The following is a 25,098-nucleotide window of genomic DNA, read 5'->3' as shown; positions in this document are numbered from 1 at the left end:
ACAGTTTGCTTTGTTAATATCTATGAACATGTAGTGTGATGTGGGGGCCAATATAGTTACTGCTTGAGCTGGGGGTTAGCAGACAGAAAGTATCACATAAAAATCTGTATATATACTATTATTGATATTGTTTTATTGCCCTGCCCAAGTATGACTTATTAGAAGAACAGTATTTAAAAATAAAGACTGCAACATTTTTTTTTAAGTTCATTATTTAAGTGAGTTAAGTGAAAAATTAAGTAAATGATTTAAGTGAATTAAGTGAAAAATTAAGTAAATAATTTAATTGGATTATTTAAGTGAATAATTTCGGTAAATAAATGAAGTGTTTTTTATTATCTGTGTATTTTCCACATCGTCACTAGATAAAAACAACAACACTTCCTGGTGTTCAGCTGTGAGCGCTGCGGGGCTGCAGCACCACCTGCTGGACGGGCATGAGAACAGCGTCCTTCCTGTTTATTAACGGGGGAAGATGGCGACCGGAGTCCTTCAGAGAGTCCGCGGAGGTTTGTCCCGGGCCGCAGGCAGGGCCCGCCCGGCCGGTCAGCTCGTCCTGTGGAGCAGGTGGGGCGGTCGTCAGTGTGCAGGGTTCACTGTTTATCTGTGGGTGTGTGTGTGTGTTTATTAGTGGGTGTGCGAATTGGCTGCGGGGAAGCTAGTGTGTGTTATCTGTTGTTATCTGTTAGCCAGACCTCAGTGGCCTTCAGCTGTAACTTCACACTGAAACGTTGTTTGTTCAGGAACATTTCACATCGACCCCACATGTGTTTGCAGGTGGAGACGAAACAACACAAGTCTCTGTCACCTTTTGTCTCTGAGCAGCTCCGGGGCTCAAGGTCAATGTAATAACGTGTTTTTCTCGTGTGTGTGTGTCCTCTGTTAGATGCTATAAATACACCACGCTGTGTTTCATACTGTTAGCTGCTGTGTTTCACTTACATTAGCACAATTGTGTTTGTATTGTGCGCACTAGAGGAGCTGACGTGTCAAAACCAGACTCTGTTTCCACCCAGCAGCTGTAAACCTGCACTGTTACAGTGTTTATAACCAATAAAGCACCATTTAAAGATGTTGCATCTGCTATCAAAGATGGAGATTCGGCCACCAGAGTTATTGTATAACATAATGACACACTACTTGTGTGTGTTTGCAGGGGCTTCTCGGCGTCAGACAGCAGGAGCGGACAGGACAGCTGGTTTAAATCTCTGTTCGTGAGGAAAGTCGATCCGAGGAAAGATGCACACGCCAACCTGCTGACCAAAAATGAGGAGAGTAACCTCTACAAAATTCAGTGTAAGTTGCCTTTTCTGCTGTTGGAATCAAACCACGATGAAAATGAGATTGTTTTTCCTAATGTCTACGTTCTTTTTCAGTCCACAATGTGAAGCCAGAGTGCCTGGACGCATACAACAAACTCTGGTGAGCGTTATTTCATATTAATGTCTGAATCAGTATTCTGTTTATACCCTGTAGTTCAGCAGAAGATGTGCCGACAGATTTAGAAGTAGTAGTAGTAGTATGAGACCAGGACAACATAAGTACAGTGTTGTGTATAAATAGTAGAGAGCAGTCTATTCCTGTGAGGTGATCAGACCTTCACAGACCAACTGTGCCCATAGCTAAGATGCCTGGAGGCTGCTGAGTTGTACTTAGGGACAAACGTGGGACTTGAAACACTACTAACAGGAAAACTGTGATTGTCATTTGGATTTGAAAATTACTACCTCAGGAGACTTGAATGCAGATATTTTACCATTTGATTCGAGTGCTGTTAAATTAACTTGTCTGTCATCACAGTGAGGAAGTGTTGCCCTCCATCCATGCTGATAAGTACTACCCCTGTGAGCTGGTGGGAACCTGGAATACCTGGTATGGAGAACAGGATCAGGCTGGTAGGATTACTATTATAACCACACATACACACATCTGCAGTACAACAGAGCTGGGCATGCTAGATGCAACACATCTGTCCTCGTGCAGGTATACCAAAAAATAGCTTAAATCCGCTAAAACCCTATAGAAGCTATCAAGCTTATATGAGCTGTTTTCCAAAGTCAGTATTTCTGATTCTTGTTGTTGAACAGGTCCGGTTGGTGTTTGGGCTGTTTGATCAACTCAAGTCCATGAAAAACTAGAATGGCACTCAGTAGAGCAGATTATTTTGATCTGCACCAAATTGCACACACTCATAAATATCAGTCCCCTAAACATGTCTGATTCTTTTCATCATGATCCATGAATTAATCTCTGAGAGATCAACAAAAATGTCACAATGTTACACAAAGAGAAAAGAGAAAATCCTGGATCACTCTCCTGATCGGGATCCGCACCAAAAGTTTACGGGTTCCTCCTGGGGTCATGGGCCCCCCCTCCACAAATTGTCATGGAAATTAGTTGAGTAGTTTTTGTATAACCCTGCTAACAATCTAACTGACAAACAGACAGAAACATAACTTCCTTCCTTCCTTCCTTCCTTCCTAAGATAACCTGTTCAGACTAAAGTACAGTTCTTGTCAATTTCATGTTGCCTTATCAGATCCTGTTGATAATCAGTTGGGTTTTATCAATATGTTTTTCTCTAGTTATTGTGATTTTGGATCTATGGTATATTTTATTTCCACAGTTCATCTGTGGCGTTACAGAGGAGGATACCCAGCTCTGACAGAGGTGATGAACAAGCTCAGACAGAACGAGGTAAAGTCTCCCTAATTCTTTAGTCGTACAGCCAGGATTTGAAGTAAAGCTTATTGATTGGTGTCCATCCATTGGCAGAAGTTCACAGCGTACAGGAAGGAGCGGGGTAAGATGCTGTTGTCTCGCAGGAACCAGCTCCTGTTGGAGTTCAGCTTCTGGAATGAGCCTGTACCCAGAGAGGGCCCCAACATCTATGAGCTCAGGTCGTACCAGCTCAGGGTGAGTGTTGTAGTCTGGGTTAATCTTATCATTGGCAGTGCTGTTGATGACAGCGACAGATTTATGAACTAAGTCATGTGTTATGTCTGACTTGGTACATTCCTTGGCTATGAAGTCAAGAAATATCCGCTCACCAGCTGATGGTCCCAGAGACCTTTAGTTATCCCCCAGGTAACATTTTGAGTATTTTTATTATTATTATTAAGAAGAACCTGTGCCCGTAAATGTCTCAATAGTTTGTGGGAGCATCAACTGGTGTGTGGACATTTTCCCCGTCCTCTATGTTTTCCTGGCTTCTGTTAAGCACCGAGTACTTATCTAGTTTGGATGTGCGTGCTTTCGTATACTTTCTGACAAATCCAAACACTTATTAAACTTAAAAATAAAGAACGATTAACTCAGTATAAGTTGCTACACCCATATGAGTATTCCAGTTTTATCCATGTAAGCCAAAAATCTCAAATGCCTTTCAACAACACACAACACCCTCTATCTTCTATGCTTAGACTGCTGGTTCAGATGTTTTTCTCACTTCTGAGCAGCTTCACTGCACGAGATGGGGCCTCAAGGCTAAAGGTCACCTGCCCAGCAGTGGTTGCAGAAAAGGAGAACATTACTCTTTCACTTACCTCACTCACATGTTCCCACTTAAAAACCGAAGCTCTCCCGGTCACATGCTTTACTGTTGTGACTCTCTAAATTACCTCCACCCTCTCAAACATACTATATGACATGGATTGATTCTGTGTCTTCAGCAGTTACAAGACATGCGCTATTTTCAACTGGGTCACTTGAGAATTTATATAAACAATTTATATCATCTCTTGTCCTCTGTTGGAACTGGTAATCCAGCGGCACATGATTCTTACTCATGCACACTGCATGATACACACTCCTCCAGCTGCAGATTAAGTCGTTCTTTCTAATCCGAAAGACAAAACTGTGTAGATCAGCGCTGCTTGCGACATGTGATGAATGTAAGCTGTTATCCCTCATCACGTACTGACATTGCATCAGAGAGACGCCATTTGTTGTCTTAAGCATGAGAGAGTTATTGAAGACAAAAATACCTGGACTATGAGTTTACCGTTCATTTGTACCATTACGTTAACCGTGGGAAGAAGACGAACGTGTGATATCTAGTTGTAGTTTGCAAAACCTTGAATTCTACATGTTGTTAATTATAATGAAGAATCCTGTTTTCTCCCCTGCAGCCAGGAACCATGATCGAGTGGGGTAATTACTGGTAAGTTAGCCTGGATTCATTTCATTCACTGAAATGTAGTTACAGAAGAGTTGCACCCCACGAAACCTTCCTCATCACACTGTCGTTAATAAGATCTATTCCTCAGAGAGGAACCTATTTACAGCTGTAATGTCACGCTCTCTAACAAAGATTCAGTTGAAGTGTAATAATATATAGACCAGGGGTTACCAGCAGGTATTGCCTTAAGCTAGCTTGCATAATAAAGTACCTCTGTGCTAATGTTGTAATGTGTCCTGTTGTGCTATAAATCAACCTGCTGCAGCCGATGCTATGACTACGACTGCTATGCCCTGTGATGCTGTGACTGAAATTAGCATCGTTTTATCTTAATCAACTATTATTTTATCTTTTTGACTAATGTGGCAGCTCCTAGTTTGGGATCCATTGCTTTAGACGACCAGTGTGTGTCCATAATTGTTGTTGATAATGAATCTGAAACTCCAGGTCTGACCGAGCCAACAGGTCAACATTTATCAGTTTGTGCAACTCAGTTGATTGTAATTGATTAAAATGAAGACGTGAGCTCTGTGCACATATTGTACGTTTCAACAGCTTTTTTTTCTGTTAGCTTTGTAGTGGTCTGACCAGTTTCTTTTAAGGCGTAACAGACTGTGGTGGATTAAATCCAAGTGTTTTTGTCTGCTACAAAGGCCTTTGAAGTTACTGGAACTTGTTCTTTAAAATCTTCTGTCTTTTTCCAGTTAACAGATTTGTGGTGATTCCCAACCATCATGTGCATCAATTTATCTATTTATCAATCATCTTTTCTGCTTTGAGGATTCATGTTGCTCAACAGTCCCCTTATGAAGCCACATTTAAATTCACTAGATCCAGATTTTTCTTTTACTTCACACACTCATAAATATCAGTCCCTCAAAGGTGTCAGATTATTTTCATTAAAGACCCATGAATCTTTCTTGGCCCAGGTCTCATCGTTCCACCAAGTTTTCATGGTAATCTGCCTAGAATTTATTTTTGTAATTCTGCTAACTAACAGACAAATATTCATAGGGGAAAAATGTGTTTGATAAAAAACTTGAAATGAATGTTAACTTGTTCCTCAAGTGTATCCTTATTCTTCCATCTTTTCTGGTTTTGTTTATGTTTACTTTAACCAAGCTTTATTTTAACAAACCTCTGTCGTCATGGAGTTAATACCAGTAAATCAACTAAAGGCAATTTCAATGTAATTAGTGAGGCTGAGGCTGTATAGTTGAAGTACTGAAGCTGTATAGTTTCATATCCAAACAGTGATTATGATTTAATAAGTGCCTGTTTGCTTTGGGTAGAAACTGAATGGATTTTAAACACCCCCCCTCACCCCAGTCTGTTCATTTCACACATGTCCAGTGTAAAGCTCCATAAACATACATACAGTGAGTTATGTGATCACATCTTATGATCGGATGTATAATCACAGCTTTGGCGCAGAATTGTCGTCTGTCTTACGTTAACAAAAACCAACTGAATCCACTTGTGTAAGTTAAAAACAGTCCAGAGTAAATTCAGACATGATGTTGAAATCCTGGTTTGAAGACTGGTCAAGTATCTTATGTTTGGTGGCAGGTTGTGTTTTCCCAGATGAAGCCTTGGTGTTTTTGGCCTGGGTCTTAACTGGAGTTGTTCTTGTGTGCAGGGCCCGGGCCATTGGATACCGCCAGCACAACAGTGAAGCTGTGGGAGGGTTTTTCTCTCAGATCGGGAACCTCTACATGGTTCATCACCTATGGGGTACGGTCAAATACCAGCTTTATGCAGAATGATAGTGTCAAGGATAAAAGTGACAATCAACAATCCTTATTCCCAATTAGTTATTAATGTCTCCCTGTGTATATATGTAAATTCTGCTGCCACCCACTCTCCAGCAAAATGTGTTATATTGTGAATGATTAATCTTTTAATCATATTAGGAAATAATGGAAATAATCATTACTGTAATAACAAAACATGTGTGATTTGTTGACCTCAGCCTACAAAGATCTTCAGTCCAGAGAAAACACGAGGAACTGTGCCTGGCAGCAGGAGGGCTGGGACGAGGTGGTGTATTACACAGGTGAGAGGAAGTAAAATCCTGTTTCGAACACAAAGTGGTGATGAAAACTTGTTATTTTAGGTGTGCAAGTCATTTGTCTAGACCAGAGGTCACTAACAGGCGGACCGCGGTCCGGGTCCGGACCCAGAAGCCGTCCCGTACGGACCCGGACCTACAGCCAAAACAGAAGGTTATGATTTAAAACCTGACGGGGCGCTTCTATTTGTAAGCAGTGCAGCGTTTGTAGTCTTTACGGTAGTGGTTTAGCGGATGAGAAACGCACAGACCAATTGCATGCGAGTTAAGCCAGCCCACGTGATACTACTCAGCCAATCAAGTCTGTGCATTCCAGGCGGTAAACATTGCGACTCTACAGTGCAGACAGATGAGAGAGCTAGAGGCAAGTTACACATGAAAAGACGGTAGAAAGAAAAAGGAAGATAGAGATACAGGTAGAGAAAACAAAGGGAGAGATACAGAGGAGTGAGACGGAGAAAGGGAGAGAAACAGAGGAGTGAGACGGAGAAAGGGAGAAACAGGGTGAGACGGAGAAAGGAGAAACAGGAGTGAGACGGAGAAAGGGAGAAACAGGAGAAGGAGAAAGGAGAGAAACAGGAGTGAGACGGAGAAAGGGAGAGAACAGAGGAGTGAGACAGAGAAAGGGAGAGAAAAGGAGTGAGACGGAGAAAGTGGAGAAACAGGAGTGAGACGGAGAAAGTGGAGAAACAGGAGTGAGACGTAGAAAGTGGAGAAACAGGAGTGAGACGGAGAAAGTGAGAAACAGGAGTGAGACGGAGAAAGTGGAGAAACAGGAGTGAGACGGAGAAAGTGAGAGAAACAGGAGTGAGACGGAGAAAGTGGAGAAACAGGAGTGAGACGGAGAAAGTGGAGAAACAGGAGTGAGACGGAGAAAGGGAGAGAACAGACGAACAAAGTGGGGGAGTGGGATATAAGAGGGAAGAAAGTGATTCTAAAACTGTTCAATTGTTAAGATGTGTTGAGATTTATTATCTGTAAAATTGGTTGAGACTTTTGAGTCAAGATGTGAAACAGAAAAAGGGAAATTCAAGCTTTTGCTCCCTTTATTTTATTTTTCTGAAGTTAAGCCCTTTATTTGAACATGCACAATTTTCACATTTTATTTATTTTCTCTTATTTTGAAATGCAGCCCTACTTTTATTTAGTTAATGAGAGAACATTGTACATATCTGCAATCATACATATATGTTCAGTTCTATGTTACGTGACAATAAATATTGTCAAAAAGTTTTTGAATCGTACTGAATTCATTTGATTTGACAGTTAGGTATTTAGTACATGCAGATGTTGATAGAACTACTAGGCTACCTAAATATATATCACACTAAATAGTTAGACATTATGATCTTCCAGACCTTTGCTTCAAGAAATTTTCTCTAACTGGACCTCTTTAAATTTTAGTTGAATACCCCTGGTCTAGACTAACATACTGAATTTTAGTCTCTGTTCTACCCTGCTGAACCTGATCAATATCCAATAGACTAAATCATTTGTGTTCCACGTTTCTCCAGTTCCGCTCATTCAGCACATGGATTCCAGGATTATGATCCCGACAAAGGCTTCTCCGTTGCAGTGAAATGACCAGCGAGCTGGAAGCTGAAAACAAGTGGCACCCTTTCGAATGTCAACACCCATCCAGAGCTTCACTATCACGGTTGTCTCCCTCCTGTCAGTGCTGCCAGATAACATCCCTTCCCTTTTACTTCAAGATGTCACCAGGTCAAAGGAAGCGACAATGCCTGCCCTATATTTGAAAATTAAAAAAACGCCCCAAACCATTTAACAGCACATGACCGCGCACAGCTTCTTTTCTTTCGGCTCTGGAGCAGAATAAGTAAATTGAATTAAACCTCCTGATGGTTATGTCCGACGTCTCGTGCCACATTAGAACTGGTCCACAAAGAGCTCATCTAAGTTTAGAACCAACCAAAGTTACTTGAAGGCGAGCAGCTGTCTGGTGTGGGAGACCAGATGGCGCTGCTGAAGCTCACTGCATGATGCAGTGGCCGTTTATTTATTTAATGTAAATTTGGAATTCTTATATTATCAGTGTGCTGTGGAAGGGGCACTTCCATGTAAGCCATGCTCTTGGGAGAAGTGGGAGAAAACCTCTGTATATCCATGGAAATGGTTTAAGGTGATATGATGTATAAAATGTAAAACTGAGGTCTATTATACATCAAACACCTTTCAGTTGCTTTTTCTGGATGTTCCTAAGTTCCCCATCATGGTTATATTGTTGTTTCATGATGCTGTGTTTGTAACTATGGCTCCCACTTTTCTTTCTTGAGACGACCGCATGCCTGGTTTTAAAACCTGTTTTTAATCTCAACATGTTGTCATGAGGCAAAATATTTATCGTGTATAATAAATCCTGACAACAAACATTATCTATCAGTGGCCGAGGGGCCAGTCAAGTTGCTGCAAACTGTGATATCAAAGTTTTATTGAACTGAAAGGAAGCATGTTTTCCTTGTGTTTTTGGTTCATAGGGAACAGTGTAGAGGGAAGGAGAGCAACGCCGACACAGATTAAATAAATTCAAACCAATTCAATTCTTTGACAGCATGTTTTTCTTTAACGGGACTGACGTCACCACACTCATAGACATGCCTGGTTACAGCTCTTAGTATCCATACATAATTAAAACACTTCTAACGCTCATTGCACATTGACATAATGTACAGGAGTTGTATTAGCTTAACTAAAGGCTTTGATGCAAAAAGTGCAAAACACTAAAGTCTTCTTCGTAACCTACCACACACACAGTGTTTGGTTATTCTTGTAGTATCTCCTAGTATAAAAATCAATAAGGCAATATCTCCATGAAGGTAAAACTGGTCTCACTGATGTAAACATATCCATTTATTATAAAAAAATCTATTGAGAGTCTAAGGAACTTTGTGCACTGGATAAAACCATCAGATATGCAAATATGAAATGTTAAAATGAATAACAGTTCATTTTCGCATCTTTAAATCTTCTCCAGTTCTTTGAGGAGCTCCCCGAAACTGGTCACGTACCACGAACACCTCTCCTTCACCTGCGGCCTGGTGACGTTCCCGCCAAATCCAATAAATGCACTCTGAGGGCAGAGGGAAATAATATTGTGATCACACTGCCACTCCCAAAATGCTCGGATTGTTTCAAAAATACACATAAACAACATGTCAAAGATTTACGTGTGCACACTTGAACAGCACTTACAGCAGGAGGGCAGGCCTCAAGATCAGTGACTCCATCTCCGATCATCACCACAGTCTTGAAGCCGTACTGTTCCTTCAGCAGGCTGATGACCTTCCCCTTTCCACCGCTCTCAGCTGTGGGCTGACTCTCATCAAAACCAGCATACTCTCCTGTAAACACACAGGATGCACAAGTAGAGGTTGACGTCCAAGAACAAGATGACAAGAGACACTTGAGATGAAGGAAAAGTCTGTTTTTGATATCATCAAGCCTCGTTATTTCATTCATAGAGCGAGCACTGATTTGTTTCCTACACTTGTTAAAAAAATACACTGGTCCACTCCAGTAAAAAGGGAGAAAAGTCAAATATACCGTTAAAGTAGAACTTGAGCCTGTTTGCATAGACGTGCTGCAGAGGAATGTTGAGCTGAGTGGCCACATGTTCAACGATGCAGCGGAATCCGCCTGAAATGAGGAACACCTTTATGTTGCGCTGGTGCAGATCGTCCACCAGCTCCCTGGATAAACACAAATGGACATTTCGCATCAATCAAATTGGACACATGCATGCAACTGTCTCGTTACAGTTGATTCCGCTGAACCAGTGTGAATAAGTGGCAAGGTTTTTTAAAATATTTTTATTTTGGGGTTGCAGACAATTGGAAACCTCATTTAGACCATAGACTGCACATACAGACAGACGACATGACGACTGGCCAAAAGTGAAATCAAAGTGTTTCTATCACCGCCTGGTGGCTGCAAGTGCACATTTTTCCTGTAAGATTCAATGAGTTATTTGATGCTATAAAAACGAGGTGAAACGTTGTTGATTGGTCGACTGCATGTATCGACACCGCTGCGCCATACGCCGATCGCTACTTCAGACTCTGGCTCCAGAACACGTCATCGGCACAAGACGGCGGCGTTTGTATCTGGGACATTTTGCTTTGTTTCTGTATAGAAGGAGGAAGTGGAGGTGCGTCGTGTATCTTTATATAAAGTCTATGATTTTGGCCAAGAAGCCTCAACTATAAACTGTGGCTGAGCAGGTTTGTGAATAAACCGTGCTTGCACACATTTTCCAGTCAGGGTGAGTACTTGGACAGCTTTGTGGAGACAGGAAAGGCTTGTAATGATAAACACATGGGAAACACTGCCATGCATGTTGTATGCACATACCAGTATTTCAGTGGAATACAAAGCCCACTGACTGACTGACATTACTTAAAAATAAAGAACAATTGTGACACACTCACCTGATACCTGGTGTGAGCTGAGGTGGGTGATCTGTTATCAGCTTGTTCACTTGCTCTCTGGAACATCGGATGATGGAGAGACGCTCAGTCAGGGCCGTTTTAAACGTCAATGAGCCGCCCATAGCTTTCCGAGTCCTGAAATGTGAGCGTAACACAGGATGGCTTCACATCCAGAACCAACGCAGTAATATCAAGTGAAGACGAGGAACGTTGACAACATTTCTGTACATACATCTCAGTGACGGCATCCCCAACACCACAGAATTTGGCGAGTTCATCGATGCCCTCCTCTTTGATGACTGTGCTGTCCACATCGAAACACACAGCATCTGCTCTCCTGAACAGTTCCTTCGTTTGGGAAATTGACGTCATCTTGCTGGGAGGAAAACAAAATGTATATCTGAAAAACACTCAAAAACAGCAGCAGCAGTTCAACTGGATTTACGGGTCTGCCAGCATAGGTTTCTGTTTTCAAAAGGAATATTGTTTTGGTATTTCAAGTTTACACTTTTCATTTTCTTTTTAAATAAAAGCATAAAACACTGACACCTCTCAATTCACGTCAGACATTGTTTCCTCATGAATGTTTTAAACATTGTTTTATTTTGTTGATGTGCTCCGGCACACGCAACTACTATTGCACTTCTGTCCGTCCTTGGAGAGGGATCCCTCTCACGTCACTCTCCCTGAGGTTTCTGCATTCAGCCTAGTGGAGGGTTAAGGACTGAGGATGCCACACCATGTACAGATTGTTAAGCCCTATGAGGGAACTGCGAATTGTGAATATTGGCTGGAGAAGGTCTCTTGCTATAACATTTTCCAGCTAATGTTGACGGTTATGTCTTCATCAGAGTTAGACTAGTAATTATCAAAATCATTCTTTGTAGAATTACATTTATTTATACTTCTGTCTATAATTATTTGTATTATTTGAGTATTTCTTTTGTATACATTTTTAGCAGGGACAGATCGGATTTCACTTTCTTTAACATTGCAAAACAGAGTTTTATTTTATTTGACCAGTTTTCTAATTTCAACAATTTGACTGCTGCTACTACTACTTATATTTTGTACTTTTTGACAGTATGAAACACCTTCATTTCTCTGAGCTCTGCACAAAAGTTTGTTGGACAAAACTTTGAATGCATTTTAAATGATTATCTCTAGATAAAAACATTATGATGTGGCAGCGTTGGGAAGTCACCCGAGGGATAATCACCTGAGGGATAATCTAAAAGTCATGATCTCTAAAGCTGCAGAGGTGAGGAGGAGCTCTGTGGTTTTTCTTTCCCCGGCTGCTGCTGCTGCTGCTGGACTTTGTTGTGTAACTAATGTCCTGTGCGCAGTGGATGTCTTCAATCCAGTGGCGCAGCAAACTCGTCCATTGGGTGAAATACCGACAGTGTGTGATCCCGGGATCAAACACGTGTCCCGGGCCCGGTGATGTGTGACTAAATAACGTTACATAAAGCAGCAGGCTGCATAAACAAACCATACAAGAGGGTGATGGACATCCTCTGCCCGTGTTGCATCACCCGATGCGCACCGCGGTGCACTGGACCCGGGCCCCCGCAGACCACCCGTGAAGAAACGGTGGATCCCGGTGATTAAACCAAGTGCATCTGTGTGTTATATTAACCTCCAGATGCAGGAGAAGCCTGTGTAAAGTTAGCGTGAACATACGACCGTTACCTGCACCGTGTCCTGTTCTGCTTCCAGCCGCTTTAAACACTTTCTCTTTCCCTGTCGAGCGTCAGGAAACACTCCGCAGCGTCACACTAACACACCGGATGTCTTTACGGTACAATATCCCCCGGTTTCCCGCTGTTACCTACCGGGAAGAGCAGAGTCGATCCGGCAGAAACAGCAGCTGCAGCAGGATTCACCGACCACTCCGCATTCAATGGACTCACCGGGCGCTGACCAATCACAGAGCCGCTGCCGTGGGACCGCCCACTACCCGCTGCCCCGGCTCCATGACAACAGGAACAGTCCATTCATTCATTCATTCATCTTCATAATGTTCAATAAGTGGTTATTCGGTGTCAACATCTGCCAATCACAGGGGAGCAGCTCCGACGACGTCACTTCGAACGAGGAACTAAATTGTCGTTCACTTCCCCGCTCTGTGTGCAGATGAACAAGTGCGTCATGGGTAGGGAGGGGGGTGTCCATTTAGTAAAAAATGTATTGTCATGGGACAAACCATAGAGGATAAACCATCTTGAGATGTACCATCTCGATTTAGAGGGGGTCCAAAATGGTCTCATCTAATTTTCAAAAGATTGAAAAAATTATATTACACTTTTAATACATTTGGTTCATTCCTTGCCTACGGAGATTAGATTTGCCAGTTACCTGTTGCTTAAAACCTATTATAAAAGTAGGCCTTTTAATGCCTTTTAATGCCTTTTAATGCCTGATTTTGAACTGGTGTTGATTGTTTAAAAAAGTGTTTTGTGTTTAGATTTGTGCTAAAGGTATAAAGATTAATATTATTATTATTATTATTATCATTGTTGTATTATTAATAAACTGTAGCATGCCAGATGATGTCAGCTAAGTGGCCGCTCCTTCATTGTGGCCCAGAACCACATTTGTGTTGCCAACAGAAAGCTTCCCACACCCTTTTCTAATCTGGTTTTTACCACTACCCCGAGTGACTCCACCACAACAGCACAGCTCTAAATACATGTCGTGTGAACACAACAAAGACACTTCGAGGACACACTCTGAGATCTGCTGCAGATCTCAGAGTGTGTCCTCGAAGTGTCTTTAACCCTAACCCTAACCCTGGTCCATGAGCAGATGATCTGCTCATGGAGACCATGTCAGGAGTTGGTCTGGGACCAAGTCTGTGGCAATGAGGGAACATTCTTGTGCTCTTGTGATCAGATCACCTGAGCGGGATGTTAATAACAGGGTTTGTGCCTCAGCAGTGTTACTCTTATCTGGTATCATTACAATACATTCTTTTTAAAGTAGATTTCCAGTTATTTTAGTTTCCAGCTGATGTTGAGGGTTTCACCAATGATTTAAAATGGGAACATTCACCTTTTACAGTTGAAATTATAATATTTTTTGTGTTATTTTTGCGTCTTAAATGGTTTTATTCTATGTTTCATTCATATTCTCTTATTGCAAAAAGGCCATATCATTTCTTTCAGAAGTGGAAAATAACAACTAGACAACAGTTAATAACAGATTATCAGTGATTTCTTTATGAATGAAAAACAATCAGGAGAGTAGGCCAAACGTCTCGCTGTAGTGTAGACGCGTGATCAGAGCAGATGAGACAAGTCCTGAAATCAAATCGACAGGAAAGGGAGGGCTCAAGTGTAGTCTAGTACTCCAGACCACATGGTGGCGGTAATGAGGCGAGGGTAGTTTGCAAAATCCCATAAATAACTGGGAGAAGACGACAAAGAAGAAGTCTACCGCATACAGCCACGAGTACCAGAGCTGGTTGTGTGGAGCTCAGACAAAAAATGTTTCTATACTCTCTCCTGTGTGTCTGGATCCAAATGGAAGTGTGAGTATTTATGTCAGGACCATGTATTTCAGAGTAAATGTCAGTCATCAGCTTTTATATTTGCACGTGAGATCACCTTAACCTCTGTGGTGCGGAAAGCACGTGGTCCTACACATGTGTGTCAGTAATGAGTATTTTAAAGTTAATCTGAGTGAAAGAATGGTGGGTAAATGGTTTTGTAGTAGTGTGACAGGCTGTTTCTAGTTGTATTTACATGTTCTAGCCTCTATAAACCATTACAAGTATCAAGTAGCTTGTATGATGTCGAGGTTAGCCCAATAATTTTGTGTGCCACAGTTATAAAGCCTTTGCTGATCATTTTCACTTTTCACTGTTATTTATTTGTACACCTGTTTTCTGATCAACTCACAGCACCATCCTGGAAAAGGTGTCATGACTCCGACCTCCATCTTTACATAATCAGACCATGTGTCAGAGCAGCAGGAAGTCACTGTGCCCTCCTACAGGAGGAGGACCTCGGTAAAGTGAACAACATGGTAAAGGGACATTTAATGGACTGTATTATTTACTGTTAAGCACAAACTATAGTGAATATCTTCTGCAGCCAGGTCACTAGTGCAATGCTCATCACAATAAACAATTAAGCTTTAATGGTAATATAATGCTAGATATTGGAGTGAATTACTGATATTTCTTAGCTAATAATATTTTCATACCCATTTTTACACATCTATGGTCCATTGGCTTGCTTTGGAACTGTTGAGCTCTTGACCCAGAACCTCATTCAAATGCTTTTTAAATGTTTTGTTAATGTGGCCTCGTAAATAGTTGTTGATATCCTGTGTTTTTAATGCATGGAAGAATTCTGTTTTACTCTTGAAATAGTAAATGCAGTCAGACACTATGCTAAATTATTGTTTTCACACACTGACTCAAAAACAGAAGAGTGCTTGTTCTGTGCCTCTTTCTTATCTCAGAGTGAATACAGAAACGTGTTAATAGTTTGAATTATATCGTTTGTATATGATTATACACAACTGAATATTGTTTTCATTGATTAGACATGCAGTCATATTCGTTCAGATATTGTTGATTAGTTAATTAAGTCTAACAATAAGGATTAGTCCACGTTTTAAACCCTGCTATGAGCTGTGAATGATTTCATGTGTGTAAGAGATGAATTATCTAAGTAGATGAATTACTCTCCTAACATATTTTACCTGTTTTCTTCTAGCATGTGCATTTATGGTGAAGTGCTGTGATGCAAGCTCAGTCCTGCAGCCCGTCTCCGCACACTGAAGCGGCTGTGACCTCCAGCCGGTGAAGAACGGCCGGTCGATGGTACGTTTTGTACACTGACGCAGGACATTATTATTCATAGCCCTGTAAATGCTAGAGGAGGCTTGGACGAATTCTGTTCCAGCTGCTCTGTGTTGGACACAGTCAGACACCATGCAAAAGTATCGTCTCATTCCTGCTAAATGACTGGATGTGTGCTGCTCCGGGCCTCATCTTACTCGGCAGGAATGAGTACAGTGATTCACGAGGAAACAGAAGATGCTGCTCTGTTAGAGTTTCTGCTCGTTTTTTGATTTTATGTGTTCTGTTTTGTTAAATTCTACAGAGCAGCTGGTGTCTGTAGCTGAAGCTGGGCTGAGGGAAAACTGTCCACTCCTTCACTCGTGGTAAGAAGATTAAAATATAAGTAACTATTCTCTCCCTGTTTTCTGTTAAACTCAATCATTTTCTCTTTGCTTTTTCCTCCATAGATCCATCATTGGAAGGCAGATCTTATACGTGTGCTCCCTGCCCATGGATGAGTTCTATCAAAGATGTAGTGGATGTGAATGTACCTCCCTCTTTTATAATAAACTTGTAACTGTATTCAGATTGGGTCTCGTGTAATTGTGCTTAAATTTATTGGATAAACTGAATTAAAATGACAAAGGTTTTAAATTAAAAGCAATTTTAATAAATAAATTTGAAAGCATAACATTTATGTCCTATAATCTTTACAACTTCCCTTGAAGCTGTTACCAATATCGTACATCCTGCACAAACATCAAAAATCCACACAGTACACGCGCAAGTCAGTGCCAATTCAAGTATGGAGATTCTCTTTCATAATCCAGTTGCAATAAGTTTCCACAAGTTTAGCTTCAGCTGTTAAGCCAAGGTCTCAGTTTAAGAATGACACTCGGTAGAGCACAAACCTCCGCCAAGGCTCAACCGTTCCATTCAATTATCTATCTGTGAATCATTCCCCGTGAAAATGTCAAAATACAATATAAGATATTCAAGAAAGTGATGGAAAATTGCAGAATCTACTAATTTGTATGGACCCGTGTTTAAATGTAATGGGTTCTTTCTTGGCCAATGCCCAATCCTTCCAAGTTTCCACTCTGTAGTGTTTGCATGATGCAGCTGATTTAACACATTCCAGAAGATGGTTTATACAACCAGAAATCAATTATTTTAATGACAATTGTCATTTGAATTTGTTATGGAGTGTTGCAGTGTCTCTGATAATTAACATGGAGAAGCTGTTGCCTCCATTTGTTATAAACAAGCAACACATTTTCAAACCAAATACTTTACAGTGGAGATCTGGATAATTTTAAGTAACAAACTTTAAAACACTTTTTTAACAGTACATTTCTTGTTTTAAAGTCATTTTTTAAACCTTGACCACAAGCGAACTGTTTAACAGTTACACGTCTTACTTGCAGAGTTACAGACACCATGTGTGCCACACTTGGTACAATTGTACTGCAGTATTGAAAAGCGCTTTTAAAGTCCAATCCACATTAATGACATACTTATTCAACCTTGTGTGGTAGAGGTCAGACACCAGATCATACAGTGGGGAGAGTACAGCTCCATCAGATGTGCACCTGAGGAACAGGTGCCTGTTACCAGATTTGGTGAATGGGCTCATCTGCCTCGGCAGCAATCGACATCAGGATGGCTTTGGGCGTGTTCTCGAACAGAGCGGCTCTGTTTTGAGTTTGGCCCTTCTTCACCCAGTGGCCGTAGATCTTGAAGGCGCAGGCGTCGATGAGCTTGCGGATGGGCTTGATCGAGTACGGGTCGCTCTTGATCACCTCCTTGGTGACAGGCTTGGCACGGCGGTAGTTGCAGTAGATCTTCATCGTGGCGAGCACTGTCAAGCAGATGACCTGATGGAGAAAGGTCAGCAAAGGTCGCTGGTTATTGGTTTTTTTATATGTTCGAATTGTGGGAAACTATCACGATCCCTGTGAATTTCATGAATTTAAGCTGCTGATTTTTTATGCTCATTAAATGTACTTTGCTTGTATCACAGATTACCCTTTTTCATCTCAGTACTTGAAAATAGCAATTAAGATAACAAATAAATGCAGCCAATAAATTGTAGAATCCAAAAATAAATAAAAACATTAATAAAACATAAAACAGTCAATAAATAGTAAAATAATTCAGGAAAATTTTAAAATACATACATGCAACACAATAATCCTTATGGGAATTATGTCATTAACATTGAAAATTATACAAAAGGGTGGAAATCAGCTCTAGGAAAAGGGGGGCATGTAAAACATTAAGGTTTTTTTCTTAAAATCTCTGTTGTCTCACCTTGAAGCGTCTGTATGGGCTGAACTGTCGCACTTCATGCACCACATACTGTGAGAAGAACGAGTGGTTCAGAGCATCTATGGCTGTTAAACGCTGCTTCGGATCCACCACCAGCATCCGAGAGATCTGAGGGAACCACATGAAGAGTTTCACTGGTTATTGAATGAGAAAAACCTTAGTGCAACTTCAAAGATTTCTTAAATGATCAGATTCTTTTATTTTATGAAGCTCATTGAAGGTGTAGACTTGAGAAAAAAATCGTACCAAATCTTTAACAGTGTCTGAGCGGTCTTCCCATTCAGGAGATGAGAAGTCGTAGTTACCGGCCAAGATCATCCGCAGCATCAGCGTCTGTTTCCTGTGCCAGAAGGGCGGAGAGCCTGCGAGCAGCGTGTACATGATCACGCCTGAACTCCACCTGTAAACATAAGCCAGAGGGGCTTCAGATTTTAACCATTATATGTTCAAATGACTTTCTGTTGTGGTTTTAGCCTCTGAACAACACTCACATGTCCACAGGGGTCTCATATCCTGCATGTCCTGCGTCCATGGAGCACCCGATGATCTCAGGGGCGAGGTAACCAGGGGTCCCACACACCTCTGCAGTACACACACACATCACAACAGAACACAACTCGCTTGTGTTTCAAGTCCAGTGGATTACATACAACTTCTAAAGATCAGAGCAGAAACATGAACTTAATGTGAAATGATAATTCCAATCTTTTTATGAGCTGTAAAACCATCTGTTAAAGGATTTTTACATGTGTAGATGAGAGTAGTTTAGTCTTAAGGTGTGAGCAGAGCAGTGACATCACTCAGCCAAACAGAATGTTACTTAAATAGATGTAAAATTACTTTTTGAAAACTACTTTGATTAAGTTACATTAGTTGCTCTATTTAACTAAAATAGCACTTACTTAATTACAAAAGGTCACGTAAAAGCTCCAATGTTAAAATAACTGAATAGAAATGAATAGAATGACACTTAGTAGAGTTCTAACCTCCACCAAATCCAAAAGGTTCCCTCATGAACCGTATTTCTGTTTTAATCTGCACTTAATTCCACACACTCATCAATATCAGTTCAGATCCATGAATTCATCTCCAAGAAATTAACCAAAATGTTGAAAAAATCTCAGGATATTAAATTATACAAATAATGTTTAAAAATAATTCCTGGTTCCGCCCCCTGATGTGGGATCCACTCCAAAATTGTGTGGGTTCTTCCTTGGGTCAGTTCCCACCCCTCCACAAAATTTCATGTAAATCAATTGAGTATTTTTGCGTCATCCTGCTAAATAAGAAACAAACAAACGCAGACGAAAACATAAGCTCCTTGGCCGAGGTGAATATATATAGAATTTACTCTGCATTCACAGAGTTTGTGTTACAGTCACTGTTTATATGGTAGTAATCTAACACGCACATCACATGCTCTATTTACCAACTAAGCAAAACCATGCGGTGATGTACAGACTCCATAGTGTCTGACTTCCCGCTGCAGACGCTCTGCAGGTCATTGAGGAGACTCAGTGGAAAGGTCAGTGTGCTGTAAGCAGGACTCCAGCAAACAGATCAGAGTGTCCTGTTTCATCTTAACCTTTGTGGGAGCAGCTCAGAGAGAAGATTCTCCTCTGACCACCAGCAGCAGCTGCTGAGCTGAAAAGTTCACCGAGCGTCATAAACATGGGACGTCTATTGGAGCAGGACATTCAGAGACGCTCCACTAGAAGAGACTTCTGCTGCATTCACACCCTGAGTGATTCGGGCCACGTAGAAGTTAACTTGTCTTTGCAGGATGACGTAACATTTATTTAACAATTCAACAGTTTAACTTTCCCCTTGGGAAACCACATTTAAATTCACTAGATCCAGATTTTTGTTTGGATCTGCACCAAATTACACACACTAATAAACTGAAGAACTAAAGAAGCTCCTTGGATGAGAAGTGGAACATCTTCAAGAAACACAAGCAAGTCCAGTTGCCCATACATACTGTGCACTTGTACAACTTCTAAAAATCGTAAATATCAGTCCCCTGAACATGGCTGATTTGAGTGAAAGTGATAATAGATTCATGGAAAGATGCATCCTTCCAACAAGTTTCCTTGTCGGTCAAGCAGTTTTTGCATAATCTTGCTTACAAATAAACAAGCAAACAAAAGGACAGGGATGAAAACATAAGCTCCTTGGAGGAGGTTATAATTTTTGCTGGTGTGTTTCCACACAACCTCTCACTGACCTTTGAGCTTTTGACTCGGCTCAATTTGCATGGCGAAGCCAAAGTCCGTGAGCTTGATGTTCATGTCGTCGTCTAGAAGGATGTTCTCAGGCTTCAGGTCCCGGTGCACGATGTTCTGGTTGTGGAGGAACTGGACCACCTCCAGCAGAGCACGCATGATCTTCCTTAAAACCAACACACACCACAACTCAGACAATGTCTCAAAGAGATGAGGATGATTCTTTCATTTCAGTGACACGCTCGCTGACCTGGTTTCCTTCTCGCTCAGAGTAACTTTCTCTGTGAGGTAGTCAAAAAGTTCACCCTTCTTCATCCTGGAGGACAGAAACTATTTTTGAAAGGCTGGTAATTCATAGTTTAAAATTCAATAACGTTAAACTTGAGATGTGACACTTACAGGTCAAAAACCAAGAAGAAGAAGGCGTTGGACACGTAGCTGTCTTTAAGCTGTACTGGAGAGAGGACAGAGACATTTGAGACACATTCACTTTTGAATTTAATTAAGTCAGAGACCTCTGGGATCATGTTGATCAGCAGGTTAGTGGGACAAAGGCCAAACAATGTATTTGCTTTGTGTAAGCAATAATAAGACTTGTGTTGGGCAACAGTACATTTCCAAAATAGATTAGATGTGTGTGGGGGGTGGGGGGGATGTGTCTGTGCTCACTGATGTTGTCCTCTCCGCAGACTTTCTTCAGGATGTCGATCTCCTTCACCGTCGCCTCCCTGATCTCCTCGATCTCCTCCGGGGTCGTCTTGTCCGAGGGGGTGATGTCGATGATCTTCACCGCGTACTCCTGAGACGTCCGCTTGTCGATGCAGCGACGCACCACGCTGCTCACCCCCCTGAGGAGAAACACATCCAGTTCTCTATTTCGACAGCTTTGCCAGTTTACTTATTTCCTCAGAGTTTTTCCGTTAGGACAGCTGGACTCAGGAGGCAACATGGCTGGGGGATTGTTCTGAATTTTCACAAAGTAATTTCACATGTTTGACCTTTTCACCTTCCCCAAGGAGGTTATGTTCTCACACCGGTTCGTTTGTTTGTTTGTCAGCAAGATTACACAAAAAGTACAGAACATATTATCACAAAGGTTAATGGAAGGAGGGGACATGGGCCCAGAATTAACCCATTAAACTTTGATGTAGATCCGGACAAAGGGCTGGATCCAGGAATTATTTTTCAGGGGAGGGATCAGGAGGAAAGAGTCCAAGCTGTTAGGGGCACACATCGAGGTTTGACCAGCCTGTGGTGGGTCTGCCAACTGATGACACGTCCCTAACATCCACTGGTGGTCGCTAATATCTGCTGTTGGTTGGCACCTTATCATCCAACTAATGCAGGAGACTTTCAAACGTACAAGGGATAAATTTCCTCTACGTTTTAAAATGATCTTTGTGATTGTTCATCTGATCTCATGTATTTACTTCAGGACAGACACTTGAAGGTGACCAACATTAAGAAACTATAACTAACACACCGACCCCTGTGTTTGAGAAGCTGATGGTCTCATCCGGTGACCTTGTTGTCTGCATGTGAGACAGTGAGCAACATAATCTAATCTGTCAGCACAGTCCCGGGCCGCTCTCAACACTAAACCCTTTGTGCCAAAAACATGTTATAAGATAATGAATGCAGCCTACTTGAAGTGTGTGTGTGGTTTACATAACAGCACCACTGTCTGACGGGTGGTGGGGAATGACAATGAGCCGGCTCTGCACAGAGGACGGCTCTCAGAGACTTCTGGGAAACTCCAGGGAAACCATTCAGCTTGTTTCTTTTTTTGTACTGTCCACACGAACAGAGGTGGTCAAAATGAACAAATAAACGTTACTAATCTGTTGATCCGCAGCATCAATCCTCTGAACAAACTCTCAGCAATAAAGAGAATAAGAACTCTTTCCATAAAATGTTGAACTAGTTCTTTAAAATGAAGCAAACTATTATATTAACTGGACTGGCAACCAGTAGAGAGCGAATACCTCTGCCAAGGGCCAAAAATGTCAAGATCAGCCCCTTTGTATAAATCCACACAAAAAATGTGTTGCCGTACAGTAGATGAAAAAAGCCTAACCCCTTAAAATTCAAATTTAATATGGATCTGAATCCATACCCAATTGCACACACTCATAGGTGTCAGTCCCCCTGCACATGCCTGATCTTTAAAATCAAGAACCATGCATTCAGTGAAAAAACGCAACGTTAAAGAAATTGATAAAAATGTTTTTTCTGGGATCAGCCCTTAGTCCAGATCTGTACCAAAATTTAATGGAGTATTTATTGGTCCATGTCCCATCCTGCCACCAAGTTTTGTTGAAATCCATTTAATTGTTTTTGTGTAATCCTGCTGACAAACCAACCAACCAACAAACAGGCAGAGGTGAAAACACAACCTCCCTGGCGGAGGCAAAAATATGTGCATCACCTCTTTAAAGGTCACAAATGTCCACTGGTTGTGACAAATGAAAATCAAGTGTGATTTTCTTTCCTTCATTAGAAACAAAAAAATGTAAATGTAAATCAAAACAAAAGATTTTACATTTGTGAGGTCCTGACGCCCATATTCAGACGATATTATTATATACATGTTCTTTATGATCGTACCTTCCCAGAATCTCCTTGGTCTCATACTTGTCGTAGAACTCCTGAGCATCGACACAGTCAGGGATCTCCTCGTCTTTGGTCATGATGGAGTGACGTCAACTTCACCACCACAGATAGAACAGTGTTCTCCTCTCACAGCTCAACACTGCTGGAGGACAACACGTGTTCAACATGTTCAACAGGGCAACAACCACTGACACCACTCGGACAGAGTCATTTATCAGAGCTGGACGTAAAGTCACACGTCTGAAGAAGATATTTGGTGACGGTAAGTATTCGTGTGAAATAAGTTTAGTCAATAACAAACTCTTACTGGCTGCTGGTTTTCAAATGTAAGGATTTGCTATTTTTCCCTGATTTCATTGTAAATCGAATTGAATGGGTGTTGGGTCAAACAAAACATTTAATTATCATTTTTCTTTTTGCTCTGCGACTGTATAGAACATATTTCTCTGTTGTATTTTCACATTTCATGAAACAAACATATTGAATAATTGAGAAAAAAATCAAATCTTTCAACATTGCATCCCTGGGTAGTTTTTTATACTTTTGTGTAGATTAATTTGAAACAGTATATGAAGTCTCATAAACTGATCATATGCTTTTAATGTTGCCATGTTCGCTTAATGTTTTAAAATTAAAATGATGTATGCTACTGACTAATGTTGTGACCTCACAGGAAATACTTATGCTCAGTTATTCAGAATAGGAACTAAATGTTACTCTATATTACCAATATGATAATAAATTGTTCTGCTTCTTTGCCTCTGAACCACGTCAGATGTCAGAGCTCTGATCTAAATATATAATCTTATTTTCCATTTATAAAAATAAGGAAAACCAATCCATCAGACTAGATACAAATAATAACAGATACATGGATTTCATTTAACTTATTTATTTCATGCACATTTGACCTTGTTCTTATATTAAATAAAACACAAATAAAGGGCTGTTTTCAATGGATTTCGATGACTTATATAATGTCAGCTCTGTCTCGTGTTTTTGACAACAAGCATAATGATCGTCCTGAACTTCAGGTCATGTCCGGAGACAGATTTCAGTGTGGACTAATAAAGCAAAGTGCCACCATGTGTGAACTGGATCCCTCTCCTCCTCTCTCACCATTTGACCTTTAACCAGCTACCACAAACCATTGCATTAAAACAAATAAAAGTTGGATCACTCACCGTATCAGTACCGATCACTTCCTGCTGTGAAGATAATCCATAATCAATCCTGGGTCTGTAGAGGAGGAGACGCACACAGAGGTGCAGTGAGTCTGTGGTGCTGCTGCTGCAGCTTTGTGGGGTCACTCCTCTCTCTGCTGAGGGTGAGCTCTAATGTCAGATGCCAAAAATAAGTTGGGAACACAGTGGGAACACACCGCGAACGTGTCCATACAAAAATATGATCAGACCTACACTACACAACATTACTACACATGCAGTGCTCAGCTAGAGGGTCTGAAACCAGGCTGGAGTGACATGACAGCTGCTGGACAGACCTCTGCTTTTAACACTACAAGTCTTATTAGAGAAACTGTGTGTAAAAATAGAAACGTTTCTTGGAAAGTCCAGTGTTATAATGTTCCTTCCAGACAGGAACTGGGAGAGGTATTTTCTTTACTGAACAATATCCAAATCAAAATGGCACCTAGTTCATGATACTGTATAACATAGGGAGCAGGTGCAGCTAGAGAAATGACAGACATGAAACTAAAATAAATTTTATTAAACATAAAGTAAATGATAAGGCCAAAACCAGAAATACTGCACACAGGTTGTATGCTTCCGCCAACAAGTATTTCTAGTCTTCATTATAATTTGTCCAGACTCAAGGTCACTGTGACCTTTGACCGCTGAAATCTTATTAGTTCATCTTTGTGTCCAGTTTTCAACTGGTCAAAATGTAAGAAATTCCCTACAGGCAGATTTGATATATCATGCACAAGAGATGTTTTGTGAGGCCACCGTGACTTTGATCTTGAACCACTAAAACCGAATCAGTCATTTCCTGAGTCTAAGTGAACATTTGTGCCAAAACTGAGAGGCTTCCCTGGAGGCGTTCTTAAGATGTCGCATTAATGAGATGGACGGACAACCCAAAAACATAATGCCTCCAATCTCTGGCTGACGGGTACTGGTGCCATATTGGAAGAACATTTTAAGTTGGAACATTTTTGGGGGGGGGGAGCCATTAAGGAACATCCAGCATTAGAGCTTCAGAATAAAAGCATTGGTGAAATAAATTATCAGTAGTTTCTGTTAAATCACAAAAAAAACAATTATTGGTATCATTAAAAAATCCTGTCTCAATGAGTCAGTGGATGGACATTTAACATTGTTGGTGGACTTGGAATTTTGAATATCAGGTTCGTATCTTGTGAATAGTTTTTATTGGATAAAGTTGTAAAAGATAATGTTGAGTACAAAATAGAACCT

At 41.0% G+C, this 25,098-nt stretch overlaps 3 protein-coding genes, 1 long non-coding RNA gene and 1 other non-coding gene across 6 annotated transcripts; 3 read left to right on the top strand and 2 right to left on the bottom strand.

Moving 5' to 3' along the window:
* The first annotated feature begins 410 nt into the window (after positions 1-410).
* nipsnap2 (nipsnap homolog 2) lies at positions 411-8,809 on the top strand. The gene is made up of 10 exons (XM_035154387.2): positions 411-567; positions 1,157-1,296; positions 1,377-1,422; positions 1,801-1,895; positions 2,627-2,697; positions 2,776-2,916; positions 4,131-4,162; positions 5,820-5,914; positions 6,153-6,236; positions 7,766-8,809. The coding sequence occupies exons 1-10, from the start codon at positions 476-478 to the stop codon at positions 7,828-7,830; spliced, it is 861 nt and encodes a 286-aa protein (XP_035010278.1). The 5' UTR covers positions 411-475; the 3' UTR covers positions 7,831-8,809.
* Positions 8,810-12,679, bottom strand: psph (phosphoserine phosphatase). 2 transcript variants are annotated; one of them, XM_035154388.2, is made up of 6 exons: positions 12,532-12,679; positions 10,929-11,072; positions 10,697-10,831; positions 9,813-9,958; positions 9,462-9,610; positions 8,810-9,339 (listed from the first exon to the last, which is right to left on the bottom strand). In XM_035154388.2, the coding sequence occupies exons 2-6, from the start codon at positions 11,066-11,068 to the stop codon at positions 9,229-9,231; spliced, it is 681 nt and encodes a 226-aa protein (XP_035010279.1). In that variant the 5' UTR covers positions 11,069-11,072; positions 12,532-12,679; the 3' UTR covers positions 8,810-9,228. The 2 variants fall into 2 exon arrangements, with proteins under 2 accessions (XP_035010279.1, XP_035010281.1); XM_035154390.2 differs by lacking the exon at positions 12,532-12,679 and adding an exon at positions 12,389-12,525.
* A 1,529-nt stretch (positions 12,680-14,208) lies between these two features.
* Positions 14,209-16,077, top strand: LOC118105812. Its single transcript, XR_004695159.2, has 5 exons — positions 14,209-14,228; positions 14,601-14,725; positions 15,424-15,530; positions 15,814-15,874; positions 15,959-16,077. It is a non-coding gene; the product is annotated as an uncharacterized LOC118105812 (long non-coding RNA).
* On the top strand, positions 15,042-15,179 carry LOC118108387. Its single transcript, XR_004696441.2, has one exon. It is a non-coding gene; the product is annotated as a small nucleolar RNA SNORA15 (small nucleolar RNA).
* Positions 16,078-16,138: 61 nt separating the features above from the next.
* phkg1a (phosphorylase kinase, gamma 1a (muscle)) lies at positions 16,139-24,003 on the bottom strand. Its single transcript, XM_035153724.2, has 10 exons — positions 23,845-24,003; positions 22,655-22,799; positions 20,717-20,895; positions 20,447-20,501; positions 20,298-20,363; positions 20,050-20,213; positions 18,314-18,404; positions 18,069-18,222; positions 17,805-17,930; positions 16,139-17,368 (listed from the first exon to the last, which is right to left on the bottom strand). The coding sequence occupies exons 2-10, from the start codon at positions 22,735-22,737 to the stop codon at positions 17,102-17,104; spliced, it is 1,185 nt and encodes a 394-aa protein (XP_035009615.2). The 5' UTR covers positions 22,738-22,799; positions 23,845-24,003; the 3' UTR covers positions 16,139-17,101.
* Positions 24,004-25,098: the final 1,095 nt, after the last annotated feature.

This window comes from Hippoglossus stenolepis, chromosome 4 (genome assembly GCF_022539355.2).
Source record: "Hippoglossus stenolepis isolate QCI-W04-F060 chromosome 4, HSTE1.2, whole genome shotgun sequence".
Classification (NCBI taxonomy): Eukaryota; Metazoa; Chordata; class Actinopteri; order Pleuronectiformes; family Pleuronectidae; genus Hippoglossus; species Hippoglossus stenolepis.
This window is presented reverse-complemented; position numbering and strand designations above follow the sequence as displayed.

Excerpts from the sequence above, each read along its gene's own strand:
- nipsnap2 (XM_035154387.2), top strand. The coding sequence starts at position 476 with ATGGCGACCGGAGTCCTTCAGAGAGTCCGCGGAGGTTTGTCCCGGGCC. Across the intron at positions 1,297-1,376 it reads TAACCTCTACAAAATTCAGT|TCCACAATGTGAAGCCAGAG; the intron begins GTAAGTTGCCTT and ends GTTCTTTTTCAG. Across the intron at positions 6,237-7,765 it reads CGAGGTGGTGTATTACACAG|TTCCGCTCATTCAGCACATG; the intron begins GTGAGAGGAAGT and ends ACGTTTCTCCAG.
- psph (XM_035154388.2), bottom strand. The coding sequence starts at position 11,068 with ATGACGTCAATTTCCCAAACGAAGGAACTGTTCAGGAGAGCAGATGCT. Across the intron at positions 9,611-9,812 it reads GCTCAAGTTCTACTTTAACG|GAGAGTATGCTGGTTTTGAT; the intron begins GTATATTTGACT and ends GTGTGTTTACAG. Across the intron at positions 9,340-9,461 it reads TTGAGGCCTGCCCTCCTGCT|AGTGCATTTATTGGATTTGG; the intron begins GTAAGTGCTGTT and ends CTCTGCCCTCAG.
- phkg1a (XM_035153724.2), bottom strand. The coding sequence starts at position 22,737 with ATGACCAAAGACGAGGAGATCCCTGACTGTGTCGATGCTCAGGAGTTC. Across the intron at positions 20,364-20,446 it reads TTCTTCTTGGTTTTTGACCT|GATGAAGAAGGGTGAACTTT; the intron begins GTAAGTGTCACA and ends TCTGTCCTCCAG. Across the intron at positions 17,369-17,804 it reads GCCCATACAGACGCTTCAAG|GTCATCTGCTTGACAGTGCT; the intron begins GTGAGACAACAG and ends TTTCTCCATCAG.